A 16,275-nucleotide genomic window follows, 5' to 3' on the forward strand; every position below is an offset into this window, starting at 1 on the left:
AAAACATTAAAGAACAGTTTTAAAAATTATTTTTGAAAACATTACCAAACAGCTCGAAGACTTTACGAAGATTCGTGGAGAATGTTTTTAAAAAACAAATTTTAAAACTTAAAAGAATAATTTTCAATTGTTTCTAAACTCAAATATGGGTATAATATTCTAAGTGAAAATACTATGCATACCCAAATAATGTAAAAGTTTTAAAATATTCTTCACATTTTTATTCATTATTAAAATAATTGAAAAGACAAACTAAATTTTCAAAAAATCATTTTTTTTGTCAAAAATTTGTTAAATGTGTTTTAAATGTATTTTAAAATGAAGTCAAAAATGTATTTTAAGAATTATTTTTATTAAAAATAAAGAATAATTTTGATATGACAAAAATTCTAAAACGTGGGTAAAATCATATTGAAAATGTGGGATTATTTTATTTTAAAATATTATTGTTTAATGTTGAAGATATCATTTTTTTTTTTTTTATAATAAATGTTAGGGATTAGCCGTGGGATTATTTTATTTTAAAATATTATTGTTTAATGTTGAAGATATCATTTTTTATAATAAATGGTAGGAATTAGCCACGTCAGCGAAGGGTGTGAATAAGATTTCAAAGTGTACCAACACTGAGGTGGCAGGAAGGGAGATGAGATGAGATGGGAAAACTGGTCAGGCACGTGGGAAAGAATTAAACGACTCCGTGCCACACGGGAAAGACCAACGGGACGACTTCCACCCGCCACCGATGCCCGCCGTTTTTTCCACGCCCATTCTCCCACCAAACCCCGGTCTTGTCAAAACCCTCTCCTCTTCTTCTATTTACAAAATTACCCCCCCCCATTGTCAAAATTAAATCCGTATTTGTTAGTTAATAAAAGAAGCTCAAGTTAAAATCATAATTTTAAAAAAGCAATTTTTGTATTAATTTAATTAAATATGAAATAATTTTTTTCATAATTTTAAAATAATTTATTAATTTTAAATATATTTTTTATTTTTTTTCACTCCTCTCTCTATTTTCTTCTTTCTTTTATTTTTTCTCAATTTTAAAATATATATTTTTTTTAAAAGGTCAATTTATTTATACTAAGGGATTTATATATATATATATATATATATATATATATATATATATATATATATATATATATATATATATATAAATAATTAATGTAAAGAATAAAAAAAATAATTAGAATAATTGAAGGAATATTCCAAAATTGTCACATTCGACATTAATCCCATAGGCAAGGGCATTTTGGGAAATTCTCAATCTAAATCGAAATCGAGCCGAAGCTTCTTACAGAGAACTTTGGTTTTGGTGTAGTTTTGACTTTGCGGGGACGATTCTCATTTCTCTGAAATTGCTTTCCCTTTGATCGCTGATTTTCGTTGATTATTTCTTTTATAAGAAGTATTCTCTGGGTTTTCTTCGTTCAATTCAAATTTCGATTTGGGTTTCTGCTGAATCATCGCTTCTGTCGTTTCTGTGGTGAGGTTTCTTCTTCTGATTCCAGTATTGGTGGTATCTGATAATGGTGTGTTGGAGGTTTTTGGCTTCTGGGTTTTGCTTTTTGATGTGATTGGAGATGTGGGTTAGTGTTTGTGTTGATGAAATTTTTGGGTTGTTTCAACCTTTTTCTTGGGGTTTAATGTCTGTGTCTATTGTATTTGATTTTTGTTTCCGAGTTTTGATCCTTGATGTGGTTGAAGACGTGGATTAGTCTTGTTTTGATGCAATTGTCGAGTTTTCCAACTGTTAGGTTATATTTAGAGCCTTTTATGAACTGAAGTTTGTTTTGAAGTGTTGTTTGTTTGTGTAAGATTTCAAGAATTTTGTCCTTTTTAGGCGACTGGTTTTTTCTATTAAAAGGAAAAAAAAAATTATAAATGTAGAATCATTCCTTTTATTATTATATTTTGTAACTCAACTAAATGTTTCTTGTATTTTTCTTGATGTTTGTTGAAAGAATTGGGGGGTGTTTGTTTTGACTTTTTTTTTTTTTTTTGAGTGGTAGTTTAAAATTCTAAATCTTTTTTCATACTAGTTGAATTATCAATTTCTGAATAAGTCCAGTTAGCTTTCTTTTCAGAGTGCAATAGCTTGTTTTTATTTTTCATAATCGTATCAGCTTATAGGTAATCTCAATGTCGACACTTGATTGTTTTAATTTTTTAATTCAGTAGGTTTCTTGTAATGATTTTTGCATCTGTAAGGCATCATGAGTTTGAAGTATGGAAATAGATCGGTTATTGTCATGGTGTTTTAAGATGTCTGTTGTTAGGATTTTCGATTTCTTCAGAGATTATCTAAACACTTAATAGGTTTTCTTTTTTCTTTTTTTCTTTCTTTTTTTTTTTTTTTTGTTTATGCACTTATGTTCAAGTGTTGGGTTGCAGTAATTATTTCTCAAGACCTTGAGACACCAAAGGATCAAGCCACAATGCGTGCACCATCACTGCTGGCACAGTGCTTGCCTGGCTTGGTGGCCCATGACAAGGGAAGCCACAGCATGTCCTCCATCTCTGAGAGAGATGTGCATCTTTGTTCTCCAGCTGTCGAGATTCTCCCTTCAAAGGTATTGCTCCAACCTCCATTTAAAAAAAAAAAATGAAACATCTGTATCATATCATCTCCCCACTTTAATTGCAACAGTATCAAAAAAAGAAAAAAGAAATATTATTTGTTACTTCTGCAATTCAAATTCTAATCCTTGCCTCTGATAAAAAAAAAAAAAAAGCAAACAAATTCTAACTCTCATTTTTTGTGTTTCAGATGGCTCACCCATATAAGTATGCCGGAGAGAATGTAGACTTGCAAGGGCTACATGTTTTCAAGGTATGTCAAATGTCGGTTCTGTGATAATGCATTGATCACCAGTGGGCATTCTTTTCCTATCTTGTTCAGACAAGTTCTTCATAGGGAATTTGTTATGATAGTGGTTAACTAAGCAAATGGTTTGTTCATCCGTCAATTTTCATCTGGAACATCAGAGCAAGATTAATTAAGTGGTGTTCAAAATTCATTTATGTGATAAGCACATCAACATGGGCACAAGATGTAGGTCAAGATAGGAGGAAAAAAAAGGTAACACATTCCCACCACATGAAACTTGCACTTAAAAGTTAAAAGACAGAACTTTCTGAAATCAGTTAATGGCCCAACTTAACAAATGGTTTGTTCATCAGTTAATTCATATAGAAACCGACACTTAAACACAGAGAGCCTTCTTTGTGGGGGTGGGAGTATGTGTTGAGGGGACTGTAGGGCAGCGGTGGGTTGTTGTTGGGAGAAAGTTGGTTCATGAGCAGTTTCTGCCTTTCTTTGGAAGGGCAGAAATAAAGTGGAACTTGAGTTTGCTATTTTAAAATTCTGTTTTAGAACTATTACACTGTCATGAGCTTTTCAGAGGCAGCTTAGGTTTTGCATGCGTAACATATTTCTTGATGCAGAGTGCTTTAGCTATGCTTAAGTTTCAAAAGTAATGCATGTGTCTTGTAGATTCAGAATATCATGATTGGAAACTTGGGGCTTCTATTTTGTGTTAGTATATGTTATTTGTATCACACCCCAAATCACAAGCTTGATGAAGTCCTTTCTCTTCCTCTTTCAGGGGAGAGTCAGTGTTGCTGACATTATTGGGTTCAATGGTTCAGAAATGATATCCTCCAAACCTGAAGGTAGGTACATTTAAATCTAGATTTTAAGTCTTTTAAATTTGATTTTTATGTTGACATGTTGTGAAATATGTGAATAGTACTGTTGAGCCTTCATCAAATAGTCAGCTTCATAATTGGAAAAATATCATGTTGTTTCATTTTCTGCAGGATCACTGAAATCTTGGGACAGCTCTATTGATCTTGTTAATGTTCTTAAGCATGAGATTCGTGATGGACAATTGAGCTTTAGAGGCAAAAGGGTACTTGAGGTAATTCATTTTAGAGGAAAAATATTTTCCCTTTTCATGCTTTATTCAATCAGATTATCTTCAATATATTCATTTGATTTTAAGGTTTCTTACCTTGAACAATATGGGTTCATGCATTATGATTCTGCTGGGTTTTCCATTGTCTGGTTACCTGAATTTTTATGTTGTCTATTTACATCTTTACATTTTCCTTAAAATTGATACAATTGTCCTATAAATGAACTTGCTCTGCTCATCCAAGCTCAAATCCCAATGTTCCATCCTTCATTTATAATGGAAAATGTCCAACCTGTAAATAAAGCAAAAGGACTTCCCAGAACAAGTGCTTCTTAGTATTTCCTCCTACAGAAGGTATAAAAATAACACATCTAGGTCTGTCCAAACCTTCAAAATGAAAAATTCCTTTTTTGTTTTGGATAGTCATGTTTTTGTTTGTAGAGTCTAGAACTCATGATTTTGTGGATATTTCAAAAAACTGCTCCTTCCTAAGGAACGTTTGTCTGCTGTTGATTAAATAGGATAATATTTTATTTTATTTTAATGTAAATGTATATCTTTTCAAACTACTGGGGAAGAGAAAAAAATCAAAGATTGACCAGCATCATTCAATCAAAGAGCAACTTGAAAATGCTTCTTCTGTTTACAAGTAGTGCCATATTTACATTTTTTTTTTCTTCTTTTTTAATCTTTTTTCTTTTTTTCCAAATTGCTTCTTTTCTAATAAAGCGAGCACCAATTTATGGGTTACAGAATGTTTGGTATTTGCTGAATGGGTGGGCTCCATTCAATTTCGAAATGGATCTTTCTTAAAGGACTTCTTGTCCATTTTTCAAGTTTCTAACTGAGCCACTGTTTTGAATGTAATCATGTTGTGAACCCTTGTACCTCAAGTCATTGGATAATGGGAGCCTCCTTGCTTTTATAGCCTCCTCTGTTTTCCTTACTGCATTAATAGTTGATAGTAATCTCTTTATTTATGATTATTTGCAATGGGAAATGAGAGCTAATATTTCTTTCTATTTGTTGATTCTTACAGCTTGGTTGCACCTATGGACTTCCTGGAATTTTTGCTTGCCTAAAGGTATATTCTGCTAATTGATCTGGTCTTTCCATCTTAGTTTTCATTATTGTGTTATTTACTTGAATTTCAAACTAAGAATAACAGACCTAATTTAGGTGGGTTCTTTTTTTGCCCCTCCATGGGGTTGGATGTTTCATTATCACGATTTGTATACTACTGCAAAGGGAAATTTCTGTATACCTATTTATATTTTTCCAAATTTTGGAATAAACCCCACATTCTGATGCATTCATGCTGGAACTTTGAGTTATATACATTTCTTAAAATCTTTGGAAGATGAATTACATATTTTGTCTCATTAAGAGTTTTAAGTATAATATGTTATTGGTATATAATACTATTTATAAAATATTTGTAATGGTCAAAAGTAAAATATGTTTTAGAGAAAATCAACAAGTCGTTTATCTCATTCAGTTTTTTAAACCAATTTACAGGGAGCTTCTACAGTGCACTTTCAAGACCTGAATGCAGAAGCAATTAGATGCACAACTATTCCAAATGTCCTGGCAAATCTGGAGCAGGCTCGGGACAAGCAAAGCCGACAGCCAGAGAGTCCCCTGACTCCATCAAGGCAAACTCTGGCCCCAGTGGTGCATTTTTATGCTGGAGACTGGGAAGAACTCCCCACAGTTTTATCCATTGTGAGGACTGAAGGGTCGGAAGTGCCAACTGGGATGAGCCTGAGCTTCTCTGAGGAGGATTTCATGGATGGGTGCAGCAGCCATGATGGTAGCCTTACAGGACATGAATTTTCCTCAAGGCGATCAAGGAAGCTCTCTGGAAGCAGAGCATGGGAGAGGGCTAGTGAGATGGATTCTGGTGAAGGTGGCTATGATGTTATTCTGATGACTGAGATCCCATACTCGGTGACCTCACTGAAGAAGTTGTATGCACTGATAAAAAAGGTTAGTTTCTTGATTTTTTTCAATCTCTTTGCTCCTAATCTAAGAAGATGCATTCCTAATGCAACATCCATTTAACTAACAACCCCTGATCATATTAACATGCTTAAGGTCATAACTATTTCCATTTTTTGGGGATAATTTTGAATGGTTTGTGAATTCTCCATGCATGCTTGACAAAATAATTAGGTTGCACAAAGAACCTTCTGAATTTTTTGAGAACTTTTTCACATGCTCCTGCACAACCTTATCATATCATCATAGATGAGTGTGTTTGGGGTCACATGGTTGGAGCTGATGCCTTATGATACTGAAGAACCGTGTTCCACACTTTTGCTTTCTCATGGGATGAAATTGCTTGTGTTAGATTTTTTTTTTTTCTTATTATTCCAATGCAGCATTTGTTTAGTTCTAACTATTTTTACCATCTCATATCTGATATTTCCCCCTTTGTTTTTCTATAACCAGTGTTTGAGGCCTCCTTATGGAGTAATATACTTGGCCACAAAGAAGAACTACGTCGGCTTCAACAATGGAGCACGAGTTTTGAGAAATCTGGTAGATGAGGAAGGTTTTTTTGGAGTACATTTAGTTAAAGAGATGTCTGATAGAGATGTATGGAAGTTCTTTCTCAAGTGAATATTAGAACCCTGCAAAACACGCTACACTATTAAAATTTGTCATTTATTCAACATGTTTCTATCTGTATAATTTCACAAGCCTCTTTTTTTCTTTTGGTTAGTAATAATGGAGTCAGGAGTCGAAAATCTAGTAGTTGGGATTCTATTTTGTTGTCATCCCTCGTGTCTCATCTGTTTATTTTTTGTATGAATTCCATTTGTAATTGTAAATCAAATGATTCAGTAAATTTAAGGTTGAAATTTCTGTTCAAATTTCAAATTCATGACATTCTTGGCAGCATTTTCACTAGATTTGGGAGTCATGATTTGAGCTTGAAAATGTGTTCTTGTTAAATGTGTTTTCTTGGACAAGCTGGGAACCTGAGAACTGGCATATTTTCATAGATTGTCAGATTCCGATGGGCATGAATAAATGCGTTGAGCAGCATACATCTTGTTCTGAATTTCGGTTTTGGCGGTATCGAGTCTGTTTGTGATAGTCTATGGTCGTTGGGTGGGAAGAAGAATGCAGCAGGATGCTAAATAAAACTAATTTGTTGCAAGTTGCAGGCATGTAAAATGTTTATGGAAAGCTGTCTTGTTCAGTTGTGGGTGATTTGAGGCATGTGAATAATAATCCTTTGGATGCATCTAGGTTGGCTAAGTTTTGTTTACTGCTGCAAATTGAATGAATAAATATGTTGGAAAGCTGGGTGGGTTTGTTTGATTCAACTGCATCTGAGCATTCATACAGCAAGATCATCTCCAGATTGGTCAGCAAATTTCAATTCTCTTAGGCCTAACCAGTCCTATTGACACGGCAAAGCAATTGTTCAGAGGGGTTCATGAAGAAGGGCACAAGTGAAGAACATCAATATCAGATGGATCAAATGCCTTGGCAAGTACTTGGAAGGTAATACATATTAAGAGTATTTGATGCATAAAAAAAGATACAAAAAGAAATCTATAACTACTTGATCCAGAGTTAAGAGAAAAATTCCTGGATATGGTAATGAATTTTAACATGATCACATTACTTATTCCAGCTGTAGAAGCATCCAAGTGCTTTTTTGAATGATCCTACTTCCACACATGCATGAGGGAACTGCACGAAACTGATGCAGTAGACTTTACAGGAGTGACTGGCAACTATGAACTGCGTTCTCTGCTTTGGGTTTCTGTTAATCTTCTCCATACCATCTTCCCACAGTGCATCATGGTCAATACTGCCAAGAAATAGAGAAAGGGAATCCCAATGACGCAACCCCCAGATGCAAGATTGATCAATGTCTGAGAAGGTAAGACACAAGCGATAAGTGCACTGATTAATGAATGTATGAGAAGCGAAGCACAGAAGTAAATGAAAGCACTTAAATGCAGGAGGAACAATCAACTCAGAGAGCACTATGATAACATTTCTTGAATTTAATTAGAAGTCCCTAAGTTTGGTATACATGTAATCTGAATCTGAATCCTGACATTCAATAATCATTTGGAAATCTGAATTAATTTGAAGAATTCTATTATAATTAAAGAAACCACCTTTTTTATAGGCAAATAGAAAATATAATCATAGAATAGCGCTATCAAAGAGAGGGTGCCCCCAATGTACACCAGTAGCATACAAAATGCTTAAAAAAAATACAGAAAAGCTACTGAACGAGATAGCTCACAAAACAACCCATCCATTGACTGTTTAGGCTATAAAAAAAAATAACCAACATTGCGGCAATCTCCATCCCATTGCATCCTGAGACCACTCCAACAAGGATTTCAAAAAAGCTTCCTTCAGACTTTGATTTGGCATCTCTTACTCACACAATATCCTTCCATTACACTCTTTCTAAATGCACCAAAATAAACACAAGGGAACCATGTGCCAGACCTTCCTAGCCTTTTCTCCATCCCCTTAGCCTTCCACACTAGGAGAAGGTTTTTCACTAATGTCTGGAAAACACCCATTTCAACCTGAAGATTGCTAAGGTAAGATTCCACAGCTTTTTAGTCCTGTTACAGTGAATTAAAATATGACTGTTTCTTCGCTGTTTTTGCAAAGGCTACATCTATTACCATCGTCCACCTTCTTCTCACAAGGATATCTATGATTGGGATCGTCCCCCAAACAGCTTACAATGCATCATTAAAGAAACTACTTAACTTCAATGCATCATTTTATTCTTGCTTCTTTTCCAGTAACTCCTTATATTCTTCACGTGTTAGTATCATTAAACCAGTTTATGATTTTTTTTCATTTCCAAACTCCAGCCCAGCAGCCACTACCTGCAACTATAATCTGCTGCTAGTGCAGATACCTGCAGCCTAATTATCATCACCAACTTAATGAAAAACCAGAGGTAAGAGCCTTTTTGTTAACACTGCCACATAACCAACAAGTGAGCGCTTCACAAACACAACATCTCTTCTGAGCTTTAACAGTGACATAAGAAGTGCAATACCATGGCATCACTCTCTCATATGGTTGAAAGAATACAAGTAGTGTCTTTCATCCATGTTCAATGCTGAGAGAGTCAATGCTGTGAGAGTCTTTCTTTTCTTTCACTCAATGATCACCAACTCTCATGCTTTAGAAAATTTGAACACATGCAAGCATATTAGTGCATTTCAAAACCCAGTATGGAAAGCTTAATCTTCGGGCCTCCTTGGAGGTTCTTTGAAAAACAACCATTAGGCCATCTAACAGGTCACATAAAACAGTAAGATATATGAATGCAGTGAAGAAAAACACTTCTTCTATATATCCATCATGGTCTGCACAGGGCTATTTGAAATACAAAAGAGTTGAGAAAAAATTGAAAAATAAGGAAAGAACATCCCCAGCCTAATTAAGTTATAATTTCTTTTTTTTTGATAGACAAAGAGAAGAAAACTGATTAAAACACGCCTAAAAGGGGGCGCTCCCCATGTACACAGGCAGTATACAAAGAAAGCCAAACCTAAGGCCACAAAAACAACAACAGACTAAAAAGGAAACAGCTAAACTTCAACCCCATCACCCAAAAAAATCAGAAAGGAGAGATAGTCCAAGTCCAGAAAAGGTTTAGACCACTCTAGAAGAGACCGAAAAAAGAGGTTCCTTAGACTCGTATCTGACATTTCTTCCTCTTGGAACGTTCTTCGGTTTCGCTCTCCCCAAATGCACCAAAAGAGACAAATAGGCGCTAATCTCCACGCTGCTTTCCTTTTCTTCCCTAGGCCCTTAATTTTCCATTCGCCTAGCAAGTTTCTCACTGAAGCTGGGAATACCCATATCACCCCAAAGAAGACAACAATGAATTCCATAGTTTCCTAGTCTTGTCACAATGAATAAGGATGTGGTCCGCCGATTCTTCATTCTCTTTACACATATTGCATCTATTAACCATAGACCAACCCCTTCTCATCAACATATCAATAGTAGAAATTTTACCCCAAACTGCTTCCCAAGTAAAAAAAACGAGTTCTCAAAGGGGCATGTGAACCCCAAACCTCTTTGGCCAGAAAGAAAGGGCTATTCTCACCCTTTAAAGACCTATAATAAGATTTAACACTAAACTTTCCCTTCCTCTCAATCTTCCAAACCAAGAAATCCACCCCTTCTTGAACCTTTACTGCAGAAATATGTTCCAGAAAACGACTCACCTCCTCCAATTCCCAATCTTGAAAGGATCTTCTAAAGTGCACCTCCCAAACCCCACCACCCCCTCCTTGCCTCCCCAAAGATCAGCCACTGCAGCAGAATTGTTCGTTGCCATTCTGAACAGCTGAGGGAACATATCCTTCAGCTTAGAGTCTCCTACCCAAATGTCCACCAAAATCTAGTGCTTCTACCATTACCAATATGAATTCTAGTTCTAAGAGAGAAATCCTCCCAACCCTTTCTAATGTCTTTCCAAAGGCCCATCCCATAAGACTCTCTCACCTCTCTAGTGGTCCAACCCCCTTCCTTCTCTCCAAATTTACCAACAATGACTTTCCTCCAAAAACTCCCTCTCTCAAGAGGGAATCTCCAAAGCCATTTACCGAGCAAAGCCTTATTGAAATCCTTCATATGCCTTAACCCCAATCCTCCATACCTCTTGTCTTTGCAAACAGCCGCCCATCTTACCAAGTGGATCTTCCTTCTCTCCTCCATATCTCCCCACAAAAATTCCCTTTGAATTTTCTCCAATCTGAGTCTCACTTTTCTTGGGATTACAAAAAGCGACATAAAATAGATGGAGAGATTTGAGAGAGTGCTCTTAATGAGAGTGAGACGACCCCCCTTAGAAAGATACTGTTTTTTCCACGTAGCCAAATTTCTCTTGAATCTTTCCTCTACAACATCCCAGACACTACCCAAATCGTGACGAGCTCCAAGAGGTAACCCTAGATAAGTAGTAGGGAACTTCCCTACTTTACACCCAAAAACTGCGGCTGCTCTGTCCATATCTTCCACGTCCCCACCGGAATAACTTCGCTTTTCTGCATGTTAATTTTGAGACCTGATACCAATTCAAAACAATAAACAGCCCACTTCCAAAACATCAGCTGATCCCTATTATCCTCGCAAAAGAGAAGTGTGTCATCTGCAAACAACAAATGGGACACTGAAACCCCTTCTCCACTTTGCCCCTTTACCTTGAATCCTCTAATAAAACCTTTCTCCTCAGCTCTTGAAATTAAACTGCTAAAAGCTTCCATTATAAGCACAAACAAATAAGGAGATAGTGGGTCTCCCTGCCTTAGGCCTCTAAACGTTGAGAAAAAATCTGTTGGAGCGCCATTCACTAACACTGCCATTCTCACAGTTGAAATACAATAAAAAATCCAATTTCGCCACTTGGGTCCGAAACCCATTTTTTCCAAAACTGATAGGAGGAACCTCCAATTTACGTGATCGTAAGCCTTTTCAATATCCAATTTACACACATAACTTGCCCCACCATTACGTTTCCTTGAGTCTATCGCCTCATTAGCTACCAAAACTGCATCCAAGATCTGCCTCCCTCCCACAAACGCATTCTGGCTGTACGAAACCACTTTTCCCATCACTCTCTTCAACCTATTTGCAAGGACTTTGGCCATAATTTTGTAAAGGCTCCCCACAAGACTGATAGGCCTAAAGTCCTGCACGTCACTAGCCCCTCCTTTCTTCGGGATAAGTACTAAGAATGTTGCATTAAGGCTTCGGCAAACAACATTCTGCAAGTGGAACTCCTCAAACACCTGCATCACTTCCCCCCGACAATAGGCCAACAAAGCTTCCAGAACGCCAATGTAAACCATCCGGCCCTAGCGCCTTATCACCCCCCAAATCTGAGAGAGCTTTGGTAACCTCCTCCTCCGAAAAGTGCCTTCCAAACTCTCATTATCCAAGGAGTCAAGAGTTTTAAAAAAACCTGTCTCCACATCAGGTCTTCTCACCTAAGGTTCTTCAAACAAAGATTTAAAGTAGGAACCAATTCCTTCTTTGAGCTCCTCCTCTTTCACCAGCTGAACACCCCTGACTGTCAAGCTACTGATGAAATTTCCTCTTCTCCTAGCGTTAGCCATGCGATGAAAAAACTTGGTATTGTTGTCTCCCTCCTTCAGCCAGAGTGCCCTCGACTTCTGCCTCCAAGAAATTTCTTCAAGGATAGCACAGTGGCTGAATTCGTCTCTGGCTATCTGTTGATTACTTTTTTCTTCCTCTGAAAGGGAGCCAAGCCTTTCTAAACTATCCCAATGGTTTAATTCCTCCCAGGCTGCATCCTTCCTAACAGAAACATTGCCAATGGTCTCTTTATTCCATTTTTTCAAATCGTATTTCAAAGCCTGTAGCTTTTTCGCAAGCACAAGACTAGGTTTCCCCCTATAATTATAAGACTGCCACCAATCTTTCATCTTATCCATAAAACCTTCCACCCTGAGCCACATATTTTCAAATCTAAATGGGCTTTTACCTGTTCTCATCCCACCACAGTCTAACAAAATCGGCCAATGGTCAGAAACAGGTCTAGGGAGAAGCATTTGCATTGCCCCCAATACAAGTTCCTCCCAATCTCCTGAAAACAAGAAACGGTCTAACCGAGCCTTTAGAGAACTCCTTCCCCTCCACTCCACGTAAAAGCTCCACCTCCCAGTGGTGGGTCTACTAATTCAAACTCATCAATAAAGCTTGAAAATTCTCTCATCGTGTTTGACATTTGCCTGCCATTACTCGTTTCAACTGGGAAACGCACCACGTTGAAATCCCCTGCTATACACCAAGGATCATTCCACAGCCCTTTAACAGCGACTAGTTCTTCCCACATCTCCCTCCTCTCCCTTCCTTTGGATGGGCCATATAACCCAGAGAAAACCCAAACAGAGCCCTCCTCACAATTTCTAAAACGGCAAGAAATAGAAAAAGAACCCACCTCAAACTCCAGCCCTTCCAAGACTTTCTTATCCCACATTACTAGCACCCCTCCTGCCGATCCCTTTGCATCTAGAGACACCCAACCCAAATTCCTACCAATCCCCAGGCTTCTAACAATCCTTTCAGACATTTCCTTCATTTTAGTCTCCTGAAAACAAACTAAATCTGGCTTATGTTTTCTTACCATCGACTTAATGACCATCCTTTTATCTGGGTCATGCAAGCCTCTGACATTCCAGGATAATAATCTAAGCTTCATAAGGGACCACAGTCATTTGCCTTCCCAACACCCCTTCCTCCGCTCTCTTCCAGCTAATCCATCATAATTAATTGAGCTAACTAGCTTCTTCAACTCTCTATCCTTCCTTGAAACCGAAGACGTTCCCCTTTTGCTCTCATTGTGCTTCCTGATTAAACATCTCCTATTCTCCATCTCCTTGAGGATTCTCAAAATGTCCTCTTCGAAGCCTTCAACCGAGACCCCCACAGTCTTGCAAAAACCAAGGAATTTCTTATTTACCCAAGGGGATTTGTCCTTCTCCTCTGCACTCGCTTCCGTGATGTGGAAAAAAGGCATCTCCACCACTGAAGAAGCGGGAATATCATGCACGATGGGCTCCACTCCAACCTCAATCTCACTCTTCTTGCATAGAAGAACCTGAGTCAACAATGCCAAATTCCTCACAGCCAAACCACCTTTTTTTTTTTTTTATCTAAACAAATAACAAACCAATCTACTAAATAGAGCTTCCTCTCGAGGACCCCACCTCCCCATAGAAAATCCCTTTAGATCCACTCCAACCTCAATGTCACTCTTCTTTGCATATAGAACAAGGACATACAATAGATAGGCATATTGGACAGAGTGCTCCAGATCAAGGTAAGCCTACCCCCTTTGGAAATATACTGCCTTTCCAAATTGAAAAATCTTTTCCTCAACCTCTCTTCTACACCATCCCAAACTGCCCCATCCTTGAAACCAGCACCCAAAGGAAGACCCAAGTAAGAAGACGAGAGCGTGCTAAACTTGCAACCAAACTCATGAGTCAACTCCTCTACATTCTTCACTCTTCCCATCGGAATGAGCTCACTTTTGTCCAAATTTACCCTCAACCCCAACATGGCTTCGAACCATAAAAGAAGCCAACTCAAGTAGGTCATCTGATCTAAAGAAGGCTCGTAGAAGACTAAGGTATCATCCACTAACAACAAGTTAGAGATCTCCCACTCCCGCCCCTATGAACAAGCAGGGGGTGCTCAATTGGCAAAAGGGACTGTTTGGAGGAGGTCGTGGGCTTAGAGGAGGAAAGTGGGCCTATGTGGGGAAGCCCATTGTCGTTGTGAAAGGTCCACAAGGTGAGTGGGTTGGATGTTGGAGAAGATGGTGGATTAGGTCGAGCCTAGGGGTGTGGCCTTTTCTTTAATAGGGAGGAGAATTTTGTGGGGATGGCTAGCCCTTTAGGGCTACTCGTTGGGGGAGATCGTGCTATAGAGACTTTCCAGTCGAAGATGATTGCATCACCTTCGTCTTGGATTTCTAGCACCGACGAGGCTCTCTAGGCTGAAGCAACAAGGTACACCTCTTGTTCCTCTTCTTCTTTGGTGCTTTAGGGGTACAGGAGTTCTCTTCTTCTTCTCCTTCTGTTAGAGAAGGGTTTTGAAAGGGGATTGCAATTTTGTTTGTGGCTTGGATGTGGAGTTGTTGAAGCAGATACGAGTCTTCGTCCTCTAAATGCAGTTTTGGCTTATGGGAGTTTTGTTGTGATCTCTTCTAAGGAGGAAAGGGCTCTGGTTATGGTAGAGGAGGCGAGCCTAGAGAAAAGGACAATACAATGGGGCGGCTTGAGTGTGGAGCAGAGTCAACTGAGTGGAAATCAAGTTGCCTTGCCTAGTCTAGTGACTTTCTGGGCATGCCAACTATAGAATTTGAGGAGGAAATTCTAGCTTTGCTCAAGAAATGGAAAATTGAGGAAAGATCAAAAGGCTTAGTGGTTTGGGTCTAAAAGGGCAAAGGTTGAATCCTCAAGGTTTGAAAAGGAACTTAGAAGGTTGAAGTGTTCCATTAACTTTAAAGGCTCAAGTTGTGGAAGAGTTCTCTCCCAAGAGAACGGGGGTTCAGTTTATGTGGGTAAATGAATCTAAGAATTCTCTCTTGGAATGTGAGAAGGGTTAATGATGGTGATAAAAGAAATATAAAAAAATCCTTGATCAAGGGGATTTGGTTTGTCTTCAAGAAACTAAGTTCCAAAGTTTATGAGTAGTTTGGTCAGTCTTCGAGGGTAGGCAGGTTCTTGGAGTGGGGTGCTCTTAATTCTTGGGGTATGGCCCGATGGGGGGGAGGGTGTTGTTAGTCTTTTGGGACAGTAGGGTGTTAGAGCTTACTGGAAATGGAAATTGGAGACTTTTCGGTTTCTTGTCGGTTTAAGAATATAGAGGATGGTTCTATTGGGTTTTTACAGGGTGTATGGCCCTTTTGTTGGGAGGCTTAGAGAAGAATTATGGGAGGAGTTAGGGGCTATCAAGGGTTTGTGGCAAGATCCTTGGTGCATAGGAGGATATTTTAATGTTGTTAGATTCTTGAGAGAATGGAACAGAGACTCAAGACTGTCTTCAGCAATGAGAAGATTCTCGGAGGTCATTAAGGAATTGGAATTGCGGATTGAATAACTAATTACAATCAAGGTTGGATAGATTTCTAGTTTCCGGGGATTGGGAATGCTATTTCAATGGGGCAGTTCAATGTCTTCTTCCCAGACCCGTTTCTGACCATTGCCCAATCTGTTAGACAGTGGAGGCGTGAGGAAAGGACCTTCCCCATTCAGATTCGAGAATATGTAGTTGAAGGAAGATGGTTTTAAGGATTTGCTAAGGAGTTGGTGGATGGGTTTCCAATTCAGAGGTCTTTCAATTTCATTCTGTCTAAAAAACTGAAAGCACTTAAGGCTAGCTTGAAGACTTGAAACAAGAAGTGTTTGGAAATACCTCTACTAGAAAGGAGTCAACCTTGAAGCACGTGGTGTTTTGGGATTCCGTACAAGGGACAGGGCATTGTCAGCAAAAGAACAAAGTCTCAGGAAGCAGGCTTTGAAGTACAAGAAGTGAGTGTTGATGGAAGAGACCTTTTGGAGGCAAAAATCTAGGGAGATATGGTTGAGGGAGGGAGATAGAAATGCTGGCTTTTTCGATAAAATGGCTACTGCTCATAAGAGAGGTAACTCTACAGTGAAGATCAAGGTACATGGGACTTGGGCAACAAAAGAGAGAGACATCAAAGATAGGGTGGTTCAGGTTTTCCACTCTCTTTTGTCTGATTCAGAGGAGTGGAGGCCCAAATGCAACAAGCTGCAGGTTGGGGTCCTTGGAG

At 38.3% G+C, this 16,275-nt stretch overlaps 2 protein-coding genes across 2 annotated transcripts in view; one reads left to right on the top strand and one right to left on the bottom strand.

The window, feature by feature from the left end:
* Positions 1-1,308: 1,308 nt before the first annotated feature.
* LOC117915416 (histidine protein methyltransferase 1 homolog) lies at positions 1,309-6,821 on the top strand. Its single transcript, XM_034831003.1, has 8 exons — positions 1,309-1,492; positions 2,401-2,579; positions 2,777-2,839; positions 3,615-3,681; positions 3,829-3,929; positions 4,966-5,010; positions 5,445-5,915; positions 6,381-6,821. The coding sequence occupies exons 2-8, from the start codon at positions 2,445-2,447 to the stop codon at positions 6,549-6,551; spliced, it is 1,053 nt and encodes a 350-aa protein (XP_034686894.1). The 5' UTR covers positions 1,309-1,492; positions 2,401-2,444; the 3' UTR covers positions 6,552-6,821.
* A 557-nt stretch (positions 6,822-7,378) lies between these two features.
* LOC117915417 (gamma-secretase subunit APH1-like) overlaps positions 7,379-16,275 on the bottom strand; it is a 29,933-nt gene continuing 21,036 nt past the window's right edge. Inside the window, exon 6 of the mRNA XM_034831004.1 lies at positions 7,379-7,822. Within this exon, the coding sequence (XP_034686895.1) occupies positions 7,682-7,822 (141 nt within the window). The 3' untranslated portion in view covers positions 7,379-7,681. The remainder of the gene's footprint in view (positions 7,823-16,275) is intronic.

Source organism: Vitis riparia, chromosome 5 (assembly GCF_004353265.1).
Source record: "Vitis riparia cultivar Riparia Gloire de Montpellier isolate 1030 chromosome 5, EGFV_Vit.rip_1.0, whole genome shotgun sequence".
Taxonomy (NCBI): domain Eukaryota; kingdom Viridiplantae; phylum Streptophyta; class Magnoliopsida; order Vitales; family Vitaceae; genus Vitis; species Vitis riparia.

Excerpts from the sequence above, each read along its gene's own strand:
- LOC117915416 (XM_034831003.1), top strand. The coding sequence starts at position 2,445 with ATGCGTGCACCATCACTGCTGGCACAGTGCTTGCCTGGCTTGGTGGCC. Across the intron at positions 2,580-2,776 it reads TCGAGATTCTCCCTTCAAAG|ATGGCTCACCCATATAAGTA; the intron begins GTATTGCTCCAA and ends TTTGTGTTTCAG. Across the intron at positions 2,840-3,614 it reads AAGGGCTACATGTTTTCAAG|GGGAGAGTCAGTGTTGCTGA; the intron begins GTATGTCAAATG and ends TTCCTCTTTCAG.